Consider the following 23361-nt stretch of genomic DNA (forward strand, 5'->3'; position numbering starts at 1 on the left):
AGTTTGTCTTGTTTCCGCATGAGGACATTACAAGCTCATGAAAAAAAGTAAATATTTTAACTTTTCATGAAAATGAAAAGTATGGAAAATAAAATAGCTTTACAGAACATTTCATCTCAAAGTTAATGTAATAACCGTGATCCTAGTTGACAAAAGTGTTTTCTAGCGCGGTGGTATTGTTGTAACTTCATGCGGTCCGGCTACGCAGTCCGGGAAAAATAGACTTCTGCGTCAAGCCTACGATTACCTGCGGAATTTTCTACGACGTGCCGCAGGCGTTGAAAATTGTCTTATTGATTAGAATGCTTGCGAATACCTTCGACGTCGTGAGCGCAGCCATTCTTCTCGCAGCCGCAAGCGGTGCGAATTCGGGATTAAGGCTTGTGTTGGGTTCCTCTTAGTGTGTCTTGTCCCTTTGGTTACCCAATGATGTCACTCATACGCGAAGTTTAAGTGGCCATATGATTTTAAAATTAAGAGTTTTCTGGTTAAATATTGTCTATAAATGTTTTAAAGCAATAAAACAACAAAAATGAATGAACTGAACAAAAAAAAAAATATTTACAATGGGTCAAAATTATTTTTCGAACAGATCATGTGACTAGCACCTTAGACGGTCATTTGCTTTGCTTAGCCAAAACCACCCGAGGACCGAAGAGGCAAGATGAATATACGTAATTTTTTCAAACCTAGGCTTTCAAAAGCGACAACAACTACTGAGCAAGACCCAAGGATTGAAAAAGTGGACCATGAAACGCCAGACAGCAAAGCCAAAATGGTGAGCACAGTTTCAATTTGCCAAACTAAAGACGGTGTATTGCCAATGTAGTTATCACCGTCAAAAATTGTATCCCCTGGCCGCGGGAGCGCACACACACACATTAGTTATGAGTTATGTCGACTTAAACAATTAATTGAAGCTAGAAAATAACCAATTTTATATTTTGGACATCGACGTTTATTAAACTGGAAAAACGCCATACAGGACTTGAAGTAATAACAGTTATGTCATCCCACGAGTAAAACAGTAAAACAATGCCTTTTTTTACGTTCAGTACGTATATTACGTTATACGACAGAAAAAAAAAGTTTTTTTTTTTTTTTGATGGAAAGGCCATGTTTTAAAACCTCGTAGATAACTACATACATCACCAAAACATTGAAATCAAGCAAATCGGTGCAGCGCAGTGGCTCCGCCCAGGGGATACAATTTTTGACCAGGGTTACTACATTGGGACGACATGGGCGGGGCGTATCATATTCAATGGATGACGATCCTGGCGAAAAGTATAGCTGTGCTACGCAGCCTGATTTAGAACTCCCCTCAGGAATGATGGGGGAAAAAAAACGCTCATTTTCAACTTATTACTATAAATATTCTTGTTAATTTTATTGCTGACACTGCGTTTCGGGGTCATCAACATATTGTGCCCCCTCTGCCCAAAAAGTCAAACTCCACCTATGATTACATTTGCTGTGCCCTCTTGTGTGTCGACCAGTCTGCTGCCTCTTGTGTCACCCACCTGTGCCTCATTTTCTTGTTATCCCATGTCTGTATTTAAGATCCTCATGTGTAGTCAGTTTTTGTTGCGTTATCGTCTATGTCAGTGTCCAATGTTACCTGTGTTCCTGACTCACTGTCCTTACATAAATTGGGTTTGTTTCCCAGTCGTTTGGTATATATCCCAAGCTGTTGATTGTACTTTAAAAACTAGGGCTGTCAAAATTTAAAATTTTTAATCGAGTTAATCACAGCTTAAAAATTAATTAATTGTAATTAATCGCAATTCAAACCATCTATAAAATATACCATATTTTTCTGTAAATTATTGTTGGAATGGAAAGATAAGACACAAGATGGATATATACATTCAACATACTGTATATAAGTACTGTATTTGTTTATTGTAACAATAAATCAACAAGATGGCATTAACATTATTAAAATTCTGTTAAAGCGATCCATGGCTAGAAAGACTTGTAGTTCTTAAAAGATAAATGTAAGTACAAATTATAGAAATTTTATATTATAACCCCTCTTAATGTTTTTGTTTTAATAAAATTTGTAAAATTTCCAAACAAAAAATAAACTAGTAGCTCGCCATTATTGATGTCAATAATTACACAGTGCTCATGGTGCTGAAACCCATAAAATCAGTCGCACCCAAGCGCCAGCAGAGGGTGACAAAACACCAAAAAACACAAGTAACAAATGGACATGACACTGTGCTGTCATTTTAATCTGTTTGAGCGGGGCATGTGCGTTAAATGCGTCAAATATTTTAACGTGACTAATTTAAAAAATTAATTAGAGCCCGTTAACGCGATAATTTGTCCAGCCCTATTAAAAACATTTTTTGAGTTACCAACACCAACCTGCCTTGCCTCCCCGTTTTTCCTGCTTTTGGTCCCCGCCTGCCTGCTCGTCCACGATCCCTGACAACTTGTCCCCAGTCCACCCAGAAAGACATCAGAGCAAGTTATATGTTAATACATGCCCATTTTAATAATCTCATAGAAAACATTTGTTGAGCACAACATATACCGTTTTACTATAAGCACTGTGAAGTAAACATTGAAAATATAAATTTAATAGGTTTCCATGAATATTGCAAACTGTACAATGACCTGTCACTGTACACATTATCCTGAAATCAATAGCTTCCATTAAAGCGAAACATATTCTGCCCCCCAAAAGAGGTGGATCCAAACCACTCTTACTTAAAACCCCAAAAAGTACAGTACTTTTCAAATAGTTCAAATTGGAACTGCATAAGATCATGTTATAGTCTCACTGTATAACAAAATAGCGGAGCACAATTAAACGGAGCCACCAGACAAGATCAGTCTTAACTGATTTGACATGTGGTAGTGCATATAAATAACACATATACAGTGACAATTCTGAACCAATATCAATAGTATACTGTACAACATAATAAATACACTGTTACAAACAGCGGAAGGGTCAGCACTACACGGCTGGGTGCAACATGTTTCTGTGCAATTCTGTGATCGTTTTCCACACGCGCGCGCACATACTGGAGAAAGCGACTCATGCCATGACATAATGGCCAACTGCTCTTTTACTAAAGCTTGCACTTGACAACGTGGTACCTTTAAGGTAGTGTTGACAGACCAACAAACAGCTGCAGAACTGTCGACAATGTGCCGCAGTAAAAACGTGAAGATACAATTATGAAATCACTAATTTGTCGTAAAATGTGCACACAGGTGCCTTTACTCGTTTCATGTTCAGAATGAGTCATGGTTTGAAGTGAATTTAATGGACTGGAAGGGTGCTAACCATAACAGGTGAGTGTTTGACTTAACGGAAAGGGAAATGGCATTTTAAAACTGACGTCAGAGCTCAGCTTGAAGCAAAGCTAAGGGAGTCGTCAAAATGACAAAATCTTTGGAGTTGAAAAACTGAGTTAAGTAATTGCTTATGCAAAATCAACATCCATTATTTTGGTTTTACATGTTGATCGTTGTCCTTGTGATTGTGAATTACGGATACTTTGGGCCACGAAGTGCAAAGTGTGCGGGGAAGTCAAAGTGATTTTGATGCAACCACTGAATGCTTCAATGAGAACGAGCTCACACTATTGCCGGAATATCAGGAAGACCGCGTGAGACAAACATTTCACTTCTGTAGAAAATGGTACACATTTGACTGCTACATGAATGTGTTCAATAAATTAAAAAAATAATAAAATTACACAACATTGTAAAAAAACAAACAAACAAAGGCACACATTCATTTTTAAGAGAGGAAAAAACAGCTTGGTTACAATTAACTATCTGACTAGCAATGTTCCCTCTAAGCTGCGCGCGTGCGCAATCGCGCACTGCTGGCACCTACTCTGCGCACAAGAAATTCAATGCTGCGCACACAAAAAAAAATCAACAGAAACGTATGTTGTAACTCGGTGAGTGACAGGTGTCCAGCAAATGATACGATAAGATTCACTTCCGCTACGCAGCCAATCATAGCATTGACATTGCTTGTGTATTGCCCAGCCTACACGCGCGGTGTAGGTTAGCAAGCTGACAACAGTGCGTGAGTGCGGCGGAGCTGAGAGACGTAAAGGCCAACCCCTTATCATGGCGAAACGAACGGGCAGCGACACATCCACTCACCAAGCCAAAGTAAAAATGAAATGCGGTCCATATAAGAAGGAATGGCTGTCGGAGCATGTGCAAATAGACGAACAAGCGGTGAAACTGAAGCCAAAGTACCAAGTGAGTTTTCAGAGGGAAAAATGTGGACTGAATGGAAGTTGGACTACCTCAAGCGTCATATTCAGCAGAAAAGTCATTTGAAAGCTGTTGAAAATTACAAAGACTCAAGATGCGATAGGGGATTGGTACATTATTGTGGGAGAAAGCAAAAGACCGACAGAAGAGAAACAAGCTGTCCCACAAAGCAAAATCTGACCCAGAGCACGTTGAAGTTCTCATTGACAATATTTTACTCACCATCGAAATGAATGCGTCATTGGTGTCAGTTCAACAAATCCACAATCACATGTCAAAGTATGTGAGTATACCAGAAAGCTGGCGAAGTAAAAACTATGCCTTTGAATTTGTAAACTCAATCAATGATATAGTGGAGAACGAGACTATGTGCAGTGTTAAAAATGCACCCTGGCATACACTGATAGTAGATGAGAGCACTGACATATCAGTACACCAAATGCAAGTCCTATATATTAAGACGTGAAAAATAAGGTACAATTTAAGTCAGATTGGTGTGTATTCCAGTGACATTTATTAAGATATTTTAATCATGGATATTAATCATTAAATGCTCTTACTACTGTATAATTTACGGGCAGTAGAAATGCTAATAGGCGTGAAAAGGCATGATACTGGTGTGTGGCCGCTATGTACCGTATTTTTCGGACGAAAATCGCAGTTTTTTTCTTAGTTTGGCAGAGGGTGCGTCTTATTTTCTGGAGCGACTTATATGTGAACTTATTCACACGTTATTATATCATTGTTGCTAGTTAGCATGTTCTTTATGCTATAGTTATCTGAATAACTCTAAATAGCTATGTTACATTGACATACCAGGCATGTTCTCAGTTCGTTGTTTATGAGTCATGTAATGTTATCATACCGTACACTTATTCAGCCTGTTGTTCTCTATTGTATTTTTATTCTAAATTTGCCTTTCAAAATGACATGTCTGTTTTTGGTGGTGGGTTATACCAAATAAATTCCCCCCCAAAATGCTATTTATACGCCGGTGCGACATATATGTTTTTAACTTTTCATTGCGCATTTTTTGGCTGGTGCGACTTATAGTCCAAAAAATACGGTACACATCTGATGTTGCTCACCGTGGGCCGCAGTGTGCTCAGGGAGATTGTGTGTTTGCTCAGACACATGAAAAATTAGAGGGAACATTGCTGACTAGTAGTCTTGGTTGAACATTGAATCCAAACACAACACATAGTTTGTGTTGGTAAATACATTGAAGTCATGTCCTGAAGTGCAAATTGGGAATTTTTCACTTGTCAGTGTACGAAAAAAATGAATATTGTCCGCTTCCCGTCCTTTGCTTCTGCGCTTCAACAGAAGTCCGCCACCTTCCATCCTGGAGGATTGAAAAACAAACTGCCGCAGGGTTTCCGAGGCTCATCAGCAGATGGGCCCAGCATTCAGTAAGGCCCTCTCAGCCAGAAAGCTCTAAAGAGCCACGCATTGCAGGATTTCTCAACTGCAACCAAATGAATACCAAAGAGGCGCTACGCTCTTACAATTGACTGTTAGCCTCGCTATGTCTCATCATGCGTCGGGGAGTGGTGACCTCGGGGCGCCTCGCCGTCGCACGCTGACGTCTCCATTGCCATATTGTCCCTTTCCTGCTCGTCCAGGGTCAGCTCAAAATGAAACTTGGTGGCGGCTGGACCGCCCTCCAGCTCCCCGTGCGGTGCCACATCCCCTTCATTGGAGTAGAAGGGAGGGGAAGGACTTTGGGGGATCATGCTCTGGTACCAGTTCCTATTGTCCTCCAGCATATCCAGGATGTCCTGGGCATCCGGGTGGACCAGGTCGGCCCACGTCTCCCATAGAGGATGCACGATGTAGTCAATGAAGCCCACCTAAAAGGATGAAAGGAAGGCGTCAGTAAACATGACTCATGGCAATGGGCACATACTGATCATCAGTGGTGGTAAGTGTCAAAGTACATAATACGTTTACTATATTTAGGTACATTCGATGACAATAACCGGACGTCCAATGAATTTGAAATGGGAAGGGCGATCTTTAGATCTATTGACATTAAGTGTTATTAATTTCTTTTATTAACTGCCCTAGCACATACTCTGTGAGTTGGACTGACGGTGAATGATTAAAAAAAGATAAATAAAAAATTGAATGTGCAATTATTTGGAAGGAAATAAATTATTTTTTGAAAGTGTATTATACTTTAAAAAGGAGCTTATATTTCCGCGTTTTATCATGTTTTACTTTGTCTGAAGTGAAGAAGGATAGACTTCATAGTGATATTGATGGGTCAGAGTCGACCTTCAGTGCGCCACGCCTTCAAGTAGGGGGCCATCCCACAATTCGCTTCAATTATTCACTGTTGGTTGCAGCGACACATGCAGTGATCCAACGCTGGATTTATGTTGAAAAAGTATGAAAGCTGTACCGCATACAAATAGGAAGGATTGTCTAGGGAGTGATTTGTTTGAGGATTCAAGGTAATTATTTTTTCGTATCATGCATGCATTTTGAAAAATCAATGGGAGAAATTAGACGCCACAGCATTGGCATTATACTTCGCAATATTTACGTAAAATAAATGCTACCTGCCACATTGACTGACAGACTAGCATCGTACTTTGACAGATTTACATAAAATAAACGCTAACTGCACGTTTTTTTTGGCTTTTAACCAAGAATCGGGACCGTTTTATGTCCATATCTATAAAGAATTCAGGGATTTCAACATTTATTCAGAAGAATTTTCATCGTCAAAAGCTCTGTTTACATATGGCGGCCGCCACATTGACTGACAGACAAGCATCGTACTTCGACATATTTGCGTAAAATAAATGCTAACTGCACATTTTTTTTGCTTTTAACCAAAAAGCAAGACTGTTTTACGTCCATATCTATAAAGAATTCAGGGATTTATACATTTATTCACAAGAATTTTCATCGTTAAAAGCTCTGTTTACATATGGCGGCCGCCACATTGACTGACGGACTAGCATCGTACTTCGACATATTTATGTAAAATAAATGCTAACTGCACTTTTTTTTTTTTTTTTTTTGCTTTTAACCAAGATTCGAGACTGTTTTAGGTCAATAGCTATAAAGAATTCAGGGATTTAAGCATTTATTCACAACAACTTTCACCGGAAAAGCTCTGTTTACATATGGCGGCCGCCACATTGACCGACAGGCTAGCATCATACTTCGACAAATTTACGTAAAACAAATGCTAACTGCACGTTTTTTGTTGTTGTTGTTGCTTTTAACCAAGAATTGAGACTGTTTTACGTCCAAATCTATAAAGAATTCAGGGATTTAAGCATTTATTCCCAAGAATTTTCAACGAAAAAAGCTCTTTGACTGTAATTCCACTCGGTCAGCTTTGACGGCCACGCAAACAATGCAGGCCCCCTATTAATCGGCCCCGCGCCCCGTCAATATCATTATGAAGTCTATGGAAGAAGTTACTTGTTTACTGATTTAATTATTTCTTTTCATCACTAGGCACTTACGTAACTCACTGGCTGCCATTGACAATGATCGTCATGGAGCTTATTTGAACTGGAATGGCTGGTTTTGAATGATCGTGTTTCAGTGCTATTGACTGCGATAGGCGTCCAATCCAATCCAAATGGGAGGGCTAACAGTTCGCCGTCAATGGCAGCCAATGATTCAAGAAATAATATGAAAGCAGATACAACAGAAGGTTGTTGATCTGTTGCTTTAGTTTCAGTGTTGTAAGGAATTGTTGCGTGGTCATTTTAGAGCTACTCTGGTTCGTCTATCACTGTCAATGGCAGCCAATGAGTTAAATATCGAGTACTTTTGCCACCACCGCTGATCTCGTGTGCTTTAGTGCGTAAGCTCCACCTGTGTCCGCTCCACCGACGCTGTGTGTTTATCACACATGGGGCTGATCTCCATACCCCGTTCTCTCTCCCTATCTCCCTGGTGAAAAAACTCGTCCATTATCCTGTCGGTCCACTGCCGGTACAGATCAAGAGGCTTGGTGGGATTGCTCAGATCCGCACAGTGGACCATATTACGAAGAACCTGCAGGAACGGCCGAAGGTTAACGGTTTGGATCTTTGTGTTACCCTTTGAAAAAGTTTGTACGAGCTAGCTACCTGCATTCTGTCTGTGTAGTTGTCCAACAAAAGGACTCCCGAGCTGGTCACCTTCTTGGTCTCCACCATTGTCTTGAGGTCCGCCAGTAGGCTCATGTGTTTCGACATGTCAGTTGCCAAAACCTGAAGAGGAAAAAAAAGGTGTTCAGGCGTGAGCCGTCATTTTGGGTTGAAGAAAAACGCAGCTGGCTTTTTTCCTCACCATGTCGATGACCATTCTTCTCAGTGTCTGCCTCTGTTTCTTGCCGAGGTTTTGAAATATGTCGCAGTTGTCTTGCTGGAGCAGTTTGAAGCCCACAGCCAGGTGGTGGTTCTCCAGTACCGACTCGTCGTTGTACATCAGAGCCAGTTCTGAGTCTGCGGGAGTGAGGTAGAAATGACAAGAGAAATTAAATAAAGCTCAGGTAACTATAGCAACTGTGCTCCGGCTCCCTAAACACCCACGCTACTGCCTTTGGAGACAGAGCCCTATAAACCATGCAAATATACCCGCATACTAAACACTTGCAGTGGCAGAGATGTGCAAAAACAATGCTTACTTGTGTTGATTAGGAACTGATTGGACACTCCCGGGTGATCCACGTCATGAATTGCCGCTGCAAAAATGGCTGCCAGGATTTCCAGATCAGTGAAGACGGCCTGTTTTGATAGGGCAATCAAACAAACAAAGCTTATTTTCCATCAATTCTCCAGTATAACATGCACCTAAGTATATTTCAACTGCTGACTTCAAAATATTTTCCCGTCTGAATCTAGAAATGATCTCATTAAGTGATGGCAATAGGTGTCCAATTCTATTCAACTGAAAGGCTTAGCATTGAATGATAACTCATTCAGTCAATCAGTGGTTTAGACTCATTCACTGCCAGCCCAGGTATACCTGTGTGGATAGTATTCACGGAGTGTATCCACAGTGTGTTGTGTCGATTAGTGAAAAAAAAAGATTTATATTGACAACACTCATTAACGGCAATGTGGTGAGCCCATAGAAAAAGAGGTTGAAGTAGGCATAAGTTGATATACCCACTTGTGTTTTGGTTACAATTTATTCCGGTTTTCGGACTCGTACACACATAGGACACCTGTGATTCACCAATTTCATAGATAAAATCCTAAAATTTTGTAAATTTAGGGGCCGTTTACATGGTGATGCTCCGAGAATACGACACATTTCATGTTTGCATTTACAGTAGGGCAAATAAGTATTTGTCAACCACTAATTGTGCAAGTTCTCCCACTTGAAATATTAGAGAGGCCTGTAATTGTACACATGGGTAAACCTCAACCAAGAGAGACAGAATGTGGGGGAAAAAAACTGAAAATCACATTGTTTGATTTTTAAAGAATTTATTTGCAAATCATGGTGGAAAAAAAGTATATTTAAAAGTATTCAATACCAAAAGTTCATCTCAATACTTTGTTATGTACCCTTTGTTGGCAATAATGGAGGCCAAACGTTTTCTGTTATTTTCTTCAAAAGGTTTTCACACACTGTTGCTGGTATTTTGGCCCATTCCTCCATGCAGATCTCCTCTAGAGCAGTGATGTTTTAGGGCTGTCGTTGGGCAACACAGACTTTCAACTCCCACCACAGATTTTCTATGGGGTTGAGATCTGGAGACTGGCTAGGCCACTCCAGGACCTTGAAATACTTCTTATGGAGCCACTCCTTTGTTGCCCTGGCTGTGTGTTTGGGATCATTGTCATGCTGAAAGACCCAGCCACATCTCATCTTGTTGATGGAAAGAGATTTTCACTAAAAATCTCTCGATACATGGCCCCATTCATTCTTTCCTTTACACAGATCAGTCGTCCTGGTCCCTTTGCAGAAAAACAGCCCCAAAGCATGATGTTTCCACACCTATGCTTCACAGTGGGTATGGTGTTCTTCGGATGCAATTCAGTATTCTTTCTCCTACAAACACCTGTGTTTCTACCAAAAAGTTCTATTTTGGTTTCATCTGACCATAACACATTCTCCCAGTCCTCTTCTGGATCATCCAAATGCTCTGTAGCGAACCGCAGACGGGCCTGGGCGTATACTTTCTTCAGCAGGGGGACATGTCTGGCAGTGCAGGATTTGAGTCCCTGGCGGTGCATTGTGTTACCGATAGTAGCCTTTGTTACTGTGGTCCCAGCTCTCTGTAGGTCATTCACTAGGTCCCCCCGTGTGGTTCTGGGATTTTTGCTCACCGTTTTTGTTATCATTTTGACGCCACGAGGTGAGATCTTGCATGGAGCTCCACATAGACGAAGATTATCAGTGGTCTTGTATGTCTTCCATTTTCTAATAATTGCTCCCACAGCTGATTTCTTTACACCAAGCGTTTTACCTATTGCAGATTCAGTCTTCCCAGCCTGGCGCAGGTCTACAATTTTGTCTCTGGTGTCCTTCGACAGCTCTTTGGTCTTGGCCATAGCGCAGTGTGGAGTGTGACTGACTGAGGTTGTGGGCAGGTGTCTTTTATACTGATAATGAGTTAAAACAGGTGCATTTAATACAGGTAACAAGTGGATCCTCGTTAGACCTCGTTAGAAGAAGTTACACCTCTTTGACAGCCAGAAATCTTGCTTGTTTATAGGTGACCAAATACTTATTTTCCACTCTAATTTGGAAATAAATTCTTTAAAAATCAAACAATGTGATTTAGTTTTTTTTTTTTCTTCCACATTCTGTCTCTTATGGTTGAGGTTTATCCACGTTGACAATTACAGGCCTCTCTAATCTTTTCAAGTAGGAGAACTTGCACAATTGGTGGTTGACTAAATATTTATTTCCCCACTGTACATGGTTGGTTCAGTCTCCATTCGAACGATGTTGCAATTCCGCATGAAAAGGATGTAGTATTCATGCCAGGCTCTTGGGATCGGTGCAGTTTTACAAGCCGACAGCTAATGATGCACTTCCTTGACAACAACCTCCTCAGCTCAGAAGATAGCAATGGCGTCTAAGCGTTTTTTTTTTTCTTCAAAAGGCAAAAAAATGCGAACAAAAACGATATATAAAATTATTAAAACAGTCAAATAAGCCGACGTTCCGCCATGTTTGCTGTTTTGAATGTTTAGTAGCAGCGACTGCTTATGCCGAAAGTGACGTATGCGAGTGCTGACTCATCGAAGCGAGAGTGTTCCATTCATATAGTTGCGGAGCAATCCCCGCAATAGAATTGTTTCGCTTTGGAGGCCGGAAAAGTTTGCGTCTTCGCCTTCCGTTTTTCCCGTCACCGTGTAAAAGCCAGGCCATTCCGCAACACTATCGTGGCATCTTGAGTCACCATGTAAATGGCCGTTCATTATAATGAAGAAAGTCGTTAACTGGCTAAGCAGGATTCTCATTCGTTTGAGGCCTATCCCTCTGTGTGGTTACCGTCTGGTATGCAACTTGAATACGGTTGACGTCAATGGCAGACAGCTCATTAAAGCATTAAAAAAGGATGAGGCCAAAGTCGTCACAGTTCCAGCCTAATTTCAAAGTCAACAAATCCTAAATATGTAGTACTATTAAAATGGATGCAAGAGTAATGGCTAAGGATAATTACATAAATGCATAATTAGCTGTGCAACTATGACACTTACGTCCAATGCTGGAGTGGATAGTAGAATATGAGTGGACTGGGCGACGTCTGCGGCATGCAGGCTATTGTGGTAGGCCACGTCAGAGTGGTAGTGGCTCTCCAGTGTGAGCATGAATGCCACAAATGTATCTGTTGGAATCTTGAAAGTCCTCATCAAGTCTCGCTCCTGTGTATCAAATGGAGAAGAAAAGTTAGCAAATTGTGCAGGAGCCAAATCACTTATTTTGAATGTGTGTTACTCTTTTTCCTGAGCTCTCTCTGATCTAAGAATGAAAAATGATGGGTAAGACACTGACCTGGAAGATGGCATACATGATGCATGTGAGGGGCCGGTTGTGAGAGTGTTCTGCAACCCTGAAGATATTCAGTCCCCATTTATTGATGTCCTCCAGGTCCTGTTAAAAAGCAAGTAGCAACTGTTTTTCTGATATATCTTTAATTGACATTGACTAACAGCCCCTCCAAGTAAAAATGAATTGTCGTCAATCGTCGTTAACGGATATTTTAAATTGTGTTATTATGTCCATCGATGTCGATGGCACTGAAACATGATATTTCACTGCCAGTTCTCCATGTCTGGCACTGAACAAGGTAATAAATTGATCAATTACCTTTGACAGTAGTTCTTCCTGATCCGTCTTCACCCCAAAGCGATTGTTGGTTCCTCCAGAGATACAAGGTGTATAGCTGGCCTTTCTCACCCCACCAATCTGAGTCATCATGCCACCTTGCTGCTGTTGCTGTTGGCCTTGCCTGCGTTTTCTTTCTCTTGACTTGGGAACAGGACACGGGAGCTCTAGCTCATTCTGTTTGTCTGTGGAGCAAACACCAGAAGCAGAAAAATTATTTACAAGTGCACAGCTAGGAAATCATAATGAATACAATATGTGCTATGAGTAGGGTTGGGCATCGAGCATTGATGGGATCCGGGACTAACACTCAGGTTCTACCGGAACCGTTCAAATTCTTTTATTTCGATTCCAAGTTTCGATGCCCTGACTGCCGACCGGATAAAACAGCTGCCGAACACCACGAAGAAGAAGCCACATGAAGTGAGTGTTTGTGCAATGCAACTTGATTTCAATCATAGTCACTGTCCTGCGGTGCCCAAAAGTTTGGCTCAACTTCACCAAGAGAATGACCAGTCACTCAGAGCAACATTTGCAACACAGCTATATCATGCAAAGGTGGCTGCACCACCGATATGATTTAACACATCGGGCTTCATGGAATACAAGTGCATTATTACAAGTTGTATTATTACGTCGGGATAATGTAGCTATATAAGCAGCTATGTACTTTATGTAGAATGTTGCCGCCTCAGTTAAAATCAACAGTATTAAAAGATCATAAAATTATAATCAATAGAAGAATTTATACTAATGCTTCGTCGTAGCTCCCAGCTATGGTACATGTATGTAAAGTGCGTAGCGGCTCACAGTTACCTTACCCCTACGTAATATTTGCGACTTCCTCGTAAGAATAGTACAACTAATCTCGTAGTCCTTTTTAAAAATGTATTAATGTGGCCCTAATACTCCGTCGTATCAACTTGGCTCATTTCACGTGTTTCACTCGTGATACGTGACATTTATTTATCTACTCTGCTGTGAGCACCAGTCACCAGCTTTTATGGTTTCAAGCTTCATCTACACCCAGTGAATGTGTGTTTTCCACTGCAGGAGACAGATTCTGTCCAGACTGCTCACGCTTACTGCCTGAGGAGGCAGATATGATTATTTTCTTCAACAAAAACTGTTTCTGATTTTATACTATACCAGCTGCTAATCAGGACTGGGTTTTAAAAGTTATGTTTTTGTTTGTTTGTTTGATATTCTGCACCAGATTAGCCCATTAGTGGGAGCTCAATAACATTTAAAAAAGCCTGCAGCATAAGACACTCTAAAACATAGGCAAAATAATATGTGTGAATGTTTTCTCCGTGAGCTACTGCTAAATAAACATCTTTGCGAAAGTGCACTCCTGTGGAAAGAAACTTTATCATATTCAAGTTCAAAGACTGATATCTATATACGAGTTAAAAATAGCCCTGTGAGAAATTCATAGCAAAGTTATATTTGAAAGTTCATACAATTAAAAAAAATAATCGAGAAGTTAAAAAATTAATTTAAACTATGCAATTTTGACCCTGCCTATTAAAAGAATCGGAATCGAGAATTATTTGGAACCGGAATCAAAACGTGGATTTGGAACCGGAACCGTTCATATTCAAACGATCCCCAACCTTAGCCATGAGTACTAGTACATGCAATGCAATCTGCAGGATTTTGTTAATTTTGCTTGTACCCGTTCATTTATTATGCTTTTTTCACAGGTTTTTAAATTTGCTTATTCTTCCTTTCAAACAGTTCGTTTTAATACAATCACATCCATTGTAAATTAGCATTTAGCTAGTGGGCACTCGAAAAATGAAAGGTACCGTATGTCGTATTGCATTGCAAAATATGAGACTTTTTTTTTATCGTGTTTGTTTAGTTTTACAGTTTACCTCACCAGGAGTGTAATTTAGTTTCAAAACAACCAAAATTGGATTTTTCTTTTTAAGGAAATGTTAAAAAACTGCCAAACTAGTCAGAGATTGCATACATAAGCATACGGTCCATTAAACATTACACAGCTAATAATCGAAATATATTTTAAAAAGTTTTCGGTCTTAGTTCTCAATTTTACGATCGGCCAGTCCTACCCCTTGCCCTAATTTGAAACTACAGTATGCAAGTTTATTCTGCACATGTGGCAAAGGACTGTTTGACTTTCAAATGTGCGCTCGCAGAGAGAGGGAGGATAAAAGCCAGCAGTAAAGTATACAAATTAAATATTACTGCTCCACATGGCGGGCGCGCACAACCACAAATTCATATTGACGTTGAGACCCTTTTTTTCTTCTTTGTTTTGTTGTCCCGCTTACCCATAGTTTTTCTGAGATAAGATCCAGCACCCCTGCGATCCTCATGAGGATAAGCGGCATGGAAGATGAATGAATGAATGTTTTGTTATCTCGTTTACTGTTCTCCATCGCTTCGTTGCCTTGGCCCTTATATTTGACATCATGTCTTCTTGTGTTTAAACAGAATAGAAGAATGAAAAGCCTGGGGGCGAAGTGAGTGGCTATATGCTGCTTGTCTGTTAAGAGAGACAGAAACACAGCTGTCCCTATGATGAATAATGTAATCTTTCAGACCCGATGGTACTGTGAAACAGGGACAGGCACGTGCTCTCGCTCTCGTTGGAGTGTGCTCTCATCGCAAAGCACGTTAACATTCTCCCTTTCCCGCAGTCCTAGGGGAAAGTCTTTCCCGACTGAGACCCCGCCTCCCCGCTAGTCTCCCTCCACATCGCACTGCAGTAAAAGCAAAGGCACCACATCTCCCTCCTCCAGACTAGATTAGACTGGTTTGAAGGCATTGGTGCACACCAGCTAGTTCTTCTGCTACTTGACACATTATTGGTGACACCTGTACACAGGGCTCTTCTCAAGACATCGACTGTACTGTATGTGTCCGCATATGTTGGAACTCACCTAGGAAGGTATTGGAGATGTACTCTGACACTTGGTTGCCAGAGCGACTCATCTCAGACAGGTGGCTCAGCTCCCGGTTCAGCATCCTTTTGAACTGGATGGAGGCAAAACATAAGTTTAAATGGAATGTCGTATAGACTGAATTTTTCTGCTGTTACCAAGAAAAAACATGAATCATGTCTTGCTGTTTTTTTCACCTTAGTACTTTTTTGTCTCATTAAATATACATTAGTATATAGATGTATGAACACAATAAATAGCCTGCATCACATTTGCGTCAGGCCCATGCCTTATTCCAAATAGCAAACCTCAAAAGGATAATTGCCACCCATTGAACATGCAATGGTTCAATAAATAGTATATTTTGCCATTTTTTAAAATATATATTTAACACTGGGGGGGAAACGTGCATAGGTGAATCTGTGGGTTCCTAATTGCACGCATGGGAAGGTCCACTGTACATAATATGGACTATGTGGCATATTGTTTATGCTCTTGACTGCTAATTCACTGGTTGCCACTGACGGCGATTTGATTGGACATTCATCACTATCAATAAAAGCCAACCTGTATAAGTAAAACGTGTCAGATTTTCATCTGGGAAGGGTCCAACAGTGAATAGAGTTGACGATATAGAATGAATTTTATTAAAGTGTGTAACCAAATTTGAAAAGATCAGTCTCTGCACTTGCATTCACACATCGAGGTTGCTGCTCTCACTGTGAATGCTGACATGCACTATATCATGTTTACCCAAACATCAGTCAAAGCCACCATCATAACATTAACCCTACAATGAAAAAAATGTGGCTATGGCTCTGTCTCTAACTGTTTTCATCATGCAAAATGGGATTACCTCATTGCACATGTTAATTTCCAGACAACATTAAGAGCAAATATGACACACATCTACAAATTGACCAAGACACACCTTGATGTATCCCCAGGACACAGAGAACAGGTAGTTGGCCTCAGGCATGATGCTGAGCTGTGCTGAGCCCCTGGCGCTCCCCAGCAGAAGCCCTGTATGCTCCTCTCTGAGTGGACCTCCAAGGCTAAGCTCAGACCCCTATCCTAACACCTCAAGGGGCAACCAGTTGGCTCAGATTTCCAATACTGTCGACGGCTGGCAAAAATCCCCCAGCCCTGCTCCCTGAGGAGGGGCTGCGGTAGAGATCCGCATCTTCCCTCAGATGCCCGTCCGGTACTTTCCAGAATCACAGCGACGCCATGTGATGGAATCCCCCACGGTGGGATCAATATATATCCCTTTGTCTTCTTGTCCTTGCTACATCTGACCTCCTTTTTAAACCCCTCTAGCCCCCAGCCGCCATCTAGACCGAATCCGGTGACATAGGAGGGGGAAATCCAGCCTTCCTGTTCCCAGATTAAGCGAGGAGAAGAGGAAGCTCCAGGACTGAGAGAGGAGAGACAGCGATAAGGGAGAGCTTTAGCAAGGGGGGGGGGGCTATGGTGCGCTCTGACTGTAGAGACCCCTAAGGTGAAAAGACGGGTGACTCTCACAGTCTTCTTTATCACCCCCACACCCCAACCCCAGTGCAAAATAATCAGTCATGCCTGTTTTTTGCAGAAAACACAAGACAGGGGAATCCCTCCCAAAATATTGATCTCCCTTTAAGCTACACCATAATACTGTTAAAGCTGACTCTTCCCCCACCATCTCTGCTGCTTTTTCACTCCTCCAATCGCTATACTCTGCTCAGTAATGCAGAACAGAGATCCAACACATACTGCGCAACGTGAGGCTTCAAAGCACCGAGCATTCATCACACCAGTAAGGAAATGCTGGGTATTATTTACCACAGTGCGGGTCTTTGAGGAGCTGCCGTGCTTAGTTAGGTCTATCATTATTAAATGTTTAAAGACAAGTCCAGCTTTACAATCGAGCATTAGTCAATGTGTTGCGTTGTGTATGCACCATTTTGCTGGCTCATATTCTACAGGAAAGATGCAGTCAGAGATGAGGAGAGACACATGAGTTTTCCCACTACAGCCCACCAGGGTACCACCAATTGCTCCACAACCGTAGAGCCATGGCAACAGAGTCACGTGCCCCCCTGTGCTGTTCTCATGGTGGACCACTCCAAACAAACTGCACTGCACATTAAGATGCACGTGCAGGCACAGGCACATAGTAATACAGCTGATAAGAGAATTAAATTAAAAAAAGTCTCAACATTGCAACACTGTTATGCAATGGAAATTGTCACATTTGAATTATTTCCATGTACAAAAAGAAAAATTCTATTTAGGTTCCCCCCAATCCTTATTTATCTAATTGCTCTGAAGCACAAAGCCAACATCTACCCGCCTGTGAAGTGTGACAAAAACTTTCAAAGCCTTGGTTGCCCTCACGAGACTGCCTGAGGCAATCCATGAAAATCAAACATGGATCATGAGTTCGGTGCATTTGTTCCATTTAACATGATTGAGTGATTCTTTAACAAAGGGATACAGTTTGGATGTAGGTTACCTCTAGGAAATAATGCAGATGTTATGCACCAAATATACGGTTAATATGGTTTGCCTACAAAATATATGATAGATTATTTGATACATGTTGCTGATTTGAGACATCAACTGACTTTTTAGCAAAACAAAAGTAATACACGTGTTATTGGAAACAATGAAAAATATGGTTATTTATTTATTTAGTTGAAACTGATTAAATGGAATAAACTCAGGCAAACAATTTTGGACTGCACCTCAACTGTTAATGTCTATACAAAACACACAACATTTTAAATTAGTTTTAAATATTTAATTCCAATTGTAGGTAAAAAAACAAAAGCACAATCTTTAAACACCAGAACTTACCTTATTCCACCTAGTTAGCATTCCAATGTTTGTCCTCTCTTTTTCATAAAAACATAGTCCCATTGTCACGAGAAAAAATTCCCGATGAGACTGTAAATGTTCAATGTATTCGAAGCATATCTCCGTATAGTGAGTCTCCCTACGTTCTCTTTCACCGAGTCAAACAATATAATGATAAAGTACACTTGACTGACTGGCCTACAGTTTCACAAGATTGACGGCTCCGCCTACCACCATGGGGCATAGTATGCCTCCACCTACTTCCCCTGTTACTTCTTAGATGACAGAGTCATTGACAAAGAGAATTTGGAGATACGAGCCTCACATACATGGCCCCAGGTTTCAAGTAGCCAAGTACATTCTTGAAACTCTTCAGACAAAAAGTTGATCACTCACTGCTGACGTTGTTTTCAAGGAAAACTACGAACACATCGCATGTTTTCAGCATTCATTCTCTTTTGTGTCCTTCAGCACAAAATGGCCTTGGGTGAAACAATGTACAGGAAGACGCATATTGCAAAACAGCAACTTCACAATTTTACACAGCCCAGAGTGAGCCAATGAGCTATGGCTCATTTACATCTGTTTACAGTGTCGACACAGATTAATGACTGTGGACGGCCTTCTTGGTAAATGCCGAGCAATCTGAAGAATGAATATGGAAAGAAATGATCAAGGTTTGTGTGCTAACATTTTGTCAAAAAAAGTTTATTTGACAGTGCTTGGGCCCTAATTAGAAACACTGTGATCATTACTGCTGCATGCCTGATGACCTAGCCACACTTTTGGTCACATGGAATTCTAACACTATAATTTAATGCCGATTTCCCCAGTCACAGTTCCAGACCCTCCACTACATCTGTTTCAATCATTTTGTCATTTTTCTTCCCCTCTGAAGATGGCAGAGCTTCAAAGACCAAGTGACCACATGTGAAATAAAGTTTCCTACTCGCGTGCACGCAGCCCAGGGGCTTGCTCGCATGTTAGCCCGCAGAGCACTAAACTCCTCTAACAGGAGTCAGATGGCAGTGTTTGTCCAAGGCCGTCACCGGCATCAGAGTGGAAGTGTGGCGAGGCTAATCATAGAGAAGGACAGGGAGGCTGCTCCCAATGCTTAGGTCATAAGGACTAGCCAAGTGGTCAACAGGGTGTGTGGTCTTAAACCCCCGGATACACCTGCGCCCTTGAACAGTTGAAGTGGAGACACCCTCAATCTGATTGTGGGTTCCATTTACATCATCTCATTTGGGAAGTCATTGAATCATGAACAATGTCCCTAGTCTGCAAATTAAGAAATTCTGCAGCGTGTTGACATGGTCCCATTTTCTTTGTCTTTACAGTCTCAGTGACGTGGTTGCCCGTAAAAACTCAAGTTAACCACCTAGTCAGAACACTATCCATTGTCATTTATCAACTGCTGAATGCCACAGGGAGTACAGGAAATACAGAAACAGGAAACTGCTGTCACGGTCACAGTCAGTCATCAGCAACGAACCATCGTGTGGTTTAAACGGAAATGGTCAACATCACCCTCAGTGTTTATAATGTATCGACGCCACACTGTCTATGTGGGAGCTGAGTAATAATTACTCGTGTGGGTTCAGTTCGGTTCACCAGAAATCAAATAAACACAGAGCACTTTTAATTTAAAGGGGATTAGGACCACCAAATCTCAATCAAAAAATTACCATAAGATGAAAACATCGCCTCCCAATTTCCAAATGGAGAGTGAGGCTAATTTTAATCCAGAGAAACATTTCTTTGCAGTAGTGGCGATGACATTTATTAAACTTATGAATGGTTTAAATGGGTCAAATTGACATGACATTAGGTCAAAGTTTTAGACCATATTGCAATTGCAAATAGGAACCACATGAACTGCACTACATGTAATGAATGATTAGGACTGCACAGCTTAAAACTCAACAGATATCTGAGTAAACAAATTGCTTAATAATGCAATGAAATAATTTATAACAAAACATACTGATTTGTTCCAGACTGAAGGGTAGCGATGAAATCTAAATTGAAGAGCTCATTACAAATAAGATACAAAATTTACCCTATAGCTTTGACCAGTGATTGCATTAAGGCTGGCTTTTTGGAATGGCATCACTGGAGAAAGTAGACCGATGCCATACTGTCCTCAACACTATAACAAACTAGATCACAACTGAAGTGACTTTAAAAGGAACTCTGACATTAAATATGCCTATAAAGAGAGCAATATGATACTGGCTTGCTTAACGTCTAAATGTAGACAGCAGTCAACAAATGCCTTATCGTCAACGTGACAATGGCTCAACTTAAAATTTTAGGACTAGGTTCCACTAGATAATACCTATTTCTGTTTTCGACTCATTCATATCAAACTGTGGAAAGCAAGAAAACTACTATGAAAAAACAATATTATATTGCCAATAATGAAACATCAAGGAAGGTCAATTCATACCTTATTGGACGCCATGTCACTGACAGAGCGGTAGGTCTGGATGGTCTCCAACTGGTCCAGACACCAGTCGAGCTCCTCCATGGTCTCCATAGCAAGCTTCTGGTAGGACTCATCTGCCAACAGACACATGGGCATGTAGTCAGAGCCCAAAGGAGCCAAATCTGTGCTGGAACTCCCCGGCACCATGCGCGGAGGTCCTAGCTGCCCAGAATGGTTTGATCTTCTGGTGGACTGGCCAGCTGAACACCCAGGAGCTGCCGAGGTAGACTGAGAGTTGTGGACACAGAGCTCCTTCATTTTGTTGTGCTGCTCTACCTCTGAAAGTTTCGAGTAGTCAAACTTTCAAAAACTGAAGCTAGAGTGACTGTTTGCTGACTCTCTCAGAAGCCCCTTTCTCTCCATATCCCGCTGGTTTGCTCTGAGTTGTGGGCTCCTCAAACCCCCTCCTACTCTCTATGCTCCCCCACCCCTTCTAACACTTGCAATCATTCGCTAAGCCACCTCGCGGTGCCATTCTAACTAGGCAGTATGCTGCCTCCTGTAGTTGGTCTATCGTCCTCAACCTTGAAAGACCTGTCAAAATGGGTGGGCCATAGGGGCCTGTGTCCATTCCCCAAAAGGCTTGTGTGCTCCCCCCTCCCACTCAAAGCCCAGAGCCAAACCAACCGCATATGTGAAATTTAATACACATTTCAGTCAGACTTCTTAAATTGTACAACTTGTCATCTACTTTGAAGATGAGTTTTTCATGATGTGCGGTGGTTGAAGATTTGCAATGAGGTAAAAATATGATATTTTTTGGCCCCGGGTTCAAATCCCACTTTGGATGCCTTAATATTTTATGTTTATGTTTTTTGCATCTGATCGGGAATCGCAAACCTGCCTTAGGCGTCGTGATTATTATGACTGAAGTATACTGTAGGCTTATTTAAAATATGGGAATAAAGATAATAATTAGGAGCGGGAACCTCTTGGTCCCTCACGCTACGATACAATTTACGGTACAAAGCTCACGATAACGATGATCTGACGATATGGTGATATAACGATTATCGATACATTGGTCAGGAAATCATTCTAGGATATTCTACAAACAACTAATAAACAGAAAAAGAAGCTTCTGCTGTGAATTGCAATGAGTTTAATCACTCGTAGACGTCCAATCCATTTAAACTGGGATGGTGGCAGCGAATGAACATTCGTTCATTCATTCGCTGCCATCCCACCCACTTCAAACGGATTGAAAGTCTATGGCCGGTAGTGGCAGCCAATGCCAAGCAATGACGTAATTTTGGGCCATTTAAGGTCATTTTCCTGTTGATTTTCAGTTACTTCCTGTTGATTTTGGGGTATTTTGTGGCTCTCTTTCTGTTTATTTTGAGTTACAGAACAGAAAGTGACCTGGGAATCACCCAAATGAATAGGCAGTGACTCAAATACAACAGAAAATGACCTGCAAATGCCCTAAAATGAACAGCAAGTGACCTGTAAATGCCCTGAAAATCGGACAGAATGTAAATGTAAATGCTCTGGTTTGGAATGAATGAACGTTCACAGTCTAAATGGATTGGGCGTCGAGCACCGTCAATGCATCCTTAGAGTTAACTGAAACACTATTATGGTGGAAGATTTTGGTAGCAACTTGTTGGTTCATTTTTTTTTTTTTTTTTTTAAGACATTGACACCTTTTTTAAAACGATATCTCGATTCTTGGCAGGAGCATATCGATAACCTTTTGGGATACAAAGTATCACGATATATCAGCATTTCGATTATTTGTCACACCTCAGTAATAATGATTGTGTCCCCCACTCATGTATTTCATATGTCCTCATTAGACTAACATCGGGTGACAGGTTTCGCTGTTGTGTGTACTGTACCCTCTGAAAGAACTATAACAAACCAAAATAACTTTTTTTCCCCCTCTGGTAGCTACTGAATTTTCAAAGTTTTAAGTACAGTGTAGAAAAAAATGAGTTAAATTTACGGTAAAACACTGGTAACTGGGGAAACTGATAAAATTGAAATTTAAAAGTAACTACAAGCTAGCATTAAAAAAATCCATCTATCTATCCATCCATCCATCCATCATCTTTTGCTTGTTCCGGGGTTGGGTTTTAGGAGGGGGGGGTGGGGGGGCTCGTAATTCCATCTAACTACTAACGAAATGTTTTATTGAAGTTGCTAAGCCTGTCGCGATATGCAATGAGTCCATTTGTCGCAAGGTAAATAAAAATGAAGGCGATAATTTTCACAGCTGCGTTTTATCACCGCCAGCATGCGTGTAGATGACATGAGACTCCAGTTCATTTCACAGACGTTTATTGGTAATCAACACGCCGTAGAATTACAGTGCAGACAAACAAAATAAGGAAACGTATATTAAACACTGTAAACGTTAGCATTGCTACATTGTGACTAATGGGGGAAAAAGACAACCTACTTTAGCCTGCTATTAAACATTGGCAGTCTTCTCCAAAATGCAAACTTGTGGTTAAAAGGTGACACTTCAAACATTAAAAATCGCTGGTTAACAGCATTTGCAGAAAAAAAAAAAAAATCCACAAGCAAGTACAAAAAGTGTTTTTTTTT

The 23361-nt window shown here is 41.0% G+C and overlaps 1 protein-coding gene across 5 annotated transcripts in view; it reads right to left on the reverse strand.

Annotated features, from left to right (window-relative positions):
* Nucleotides 1–1151: 1151 nt before the first annotated feature.
* LOC130929664 (cAMP-specific 3',5'-cyclic phosphodiesterase 4B-like) overlaps nt 1152–23361 on the reverse strand; it is a 76799-nt gene continuing 54589 nt past the window's right edge. For 2 of the 5 annotated variants that reach the window (XM_057857017.1, XM_057857016.1), the window contains exons 2-11: nt 20770–20882; nt 15480–15573; nt 12550–12752; nt 12235–12333; nt 11940–12104; nt 8903–9002; nt 8566–8720; nt 8364–8486; nt 8107–8289; nt 1157–6113 (exon numbers count right to left, since the gene is read on the reverse strand). In XM_057857017.1, the coding sequence (XP_057713000.1) occupies nt 5787–6113; nt 8107–8289; nt 8364–8486; nt 8566–8720; nt 8903–9002; nt 11940–12104; nt 12235–12333; nt 12550–12752; nt 15480–15573; nt 20770–20882 (1562 nt within the window). In that variant the 3' untranslated portion in view covers nt 1157–5786. Of the gene's footprint in view, nt 6114–8106; nt 8290–8363; nt 8487–8565; nt 8721–8902; nt 9003–11939; nt 12105–12234; nt 12334–12549; nt 12753–15479; nt 15574–16410; nt 16912–20769; nt 20883–23361 lie in introns of those variants that run through there. The other 3 variants (XM_057857014.1, XM_057857015.1, XM_057857018.1) reach the window with 3 other exon arrangements.

This window comes from Corythoichthys intestinalis, chromosome 14 (assembly GCF_030265065.1).
Source record: "Corythoichthys intestinalis isolate RoL2023-P3 chromosome 14, ASM3026506v1, whole genome shotgun sequence".
In the NCBI taxonomy this organism is placed as follows: Eukaryota; Metazoa; Chordata; class Actinopteri; order Syngnathiformes; family Syngnathidae; genus Corythoichthys; species Corythoichthys intestinalis.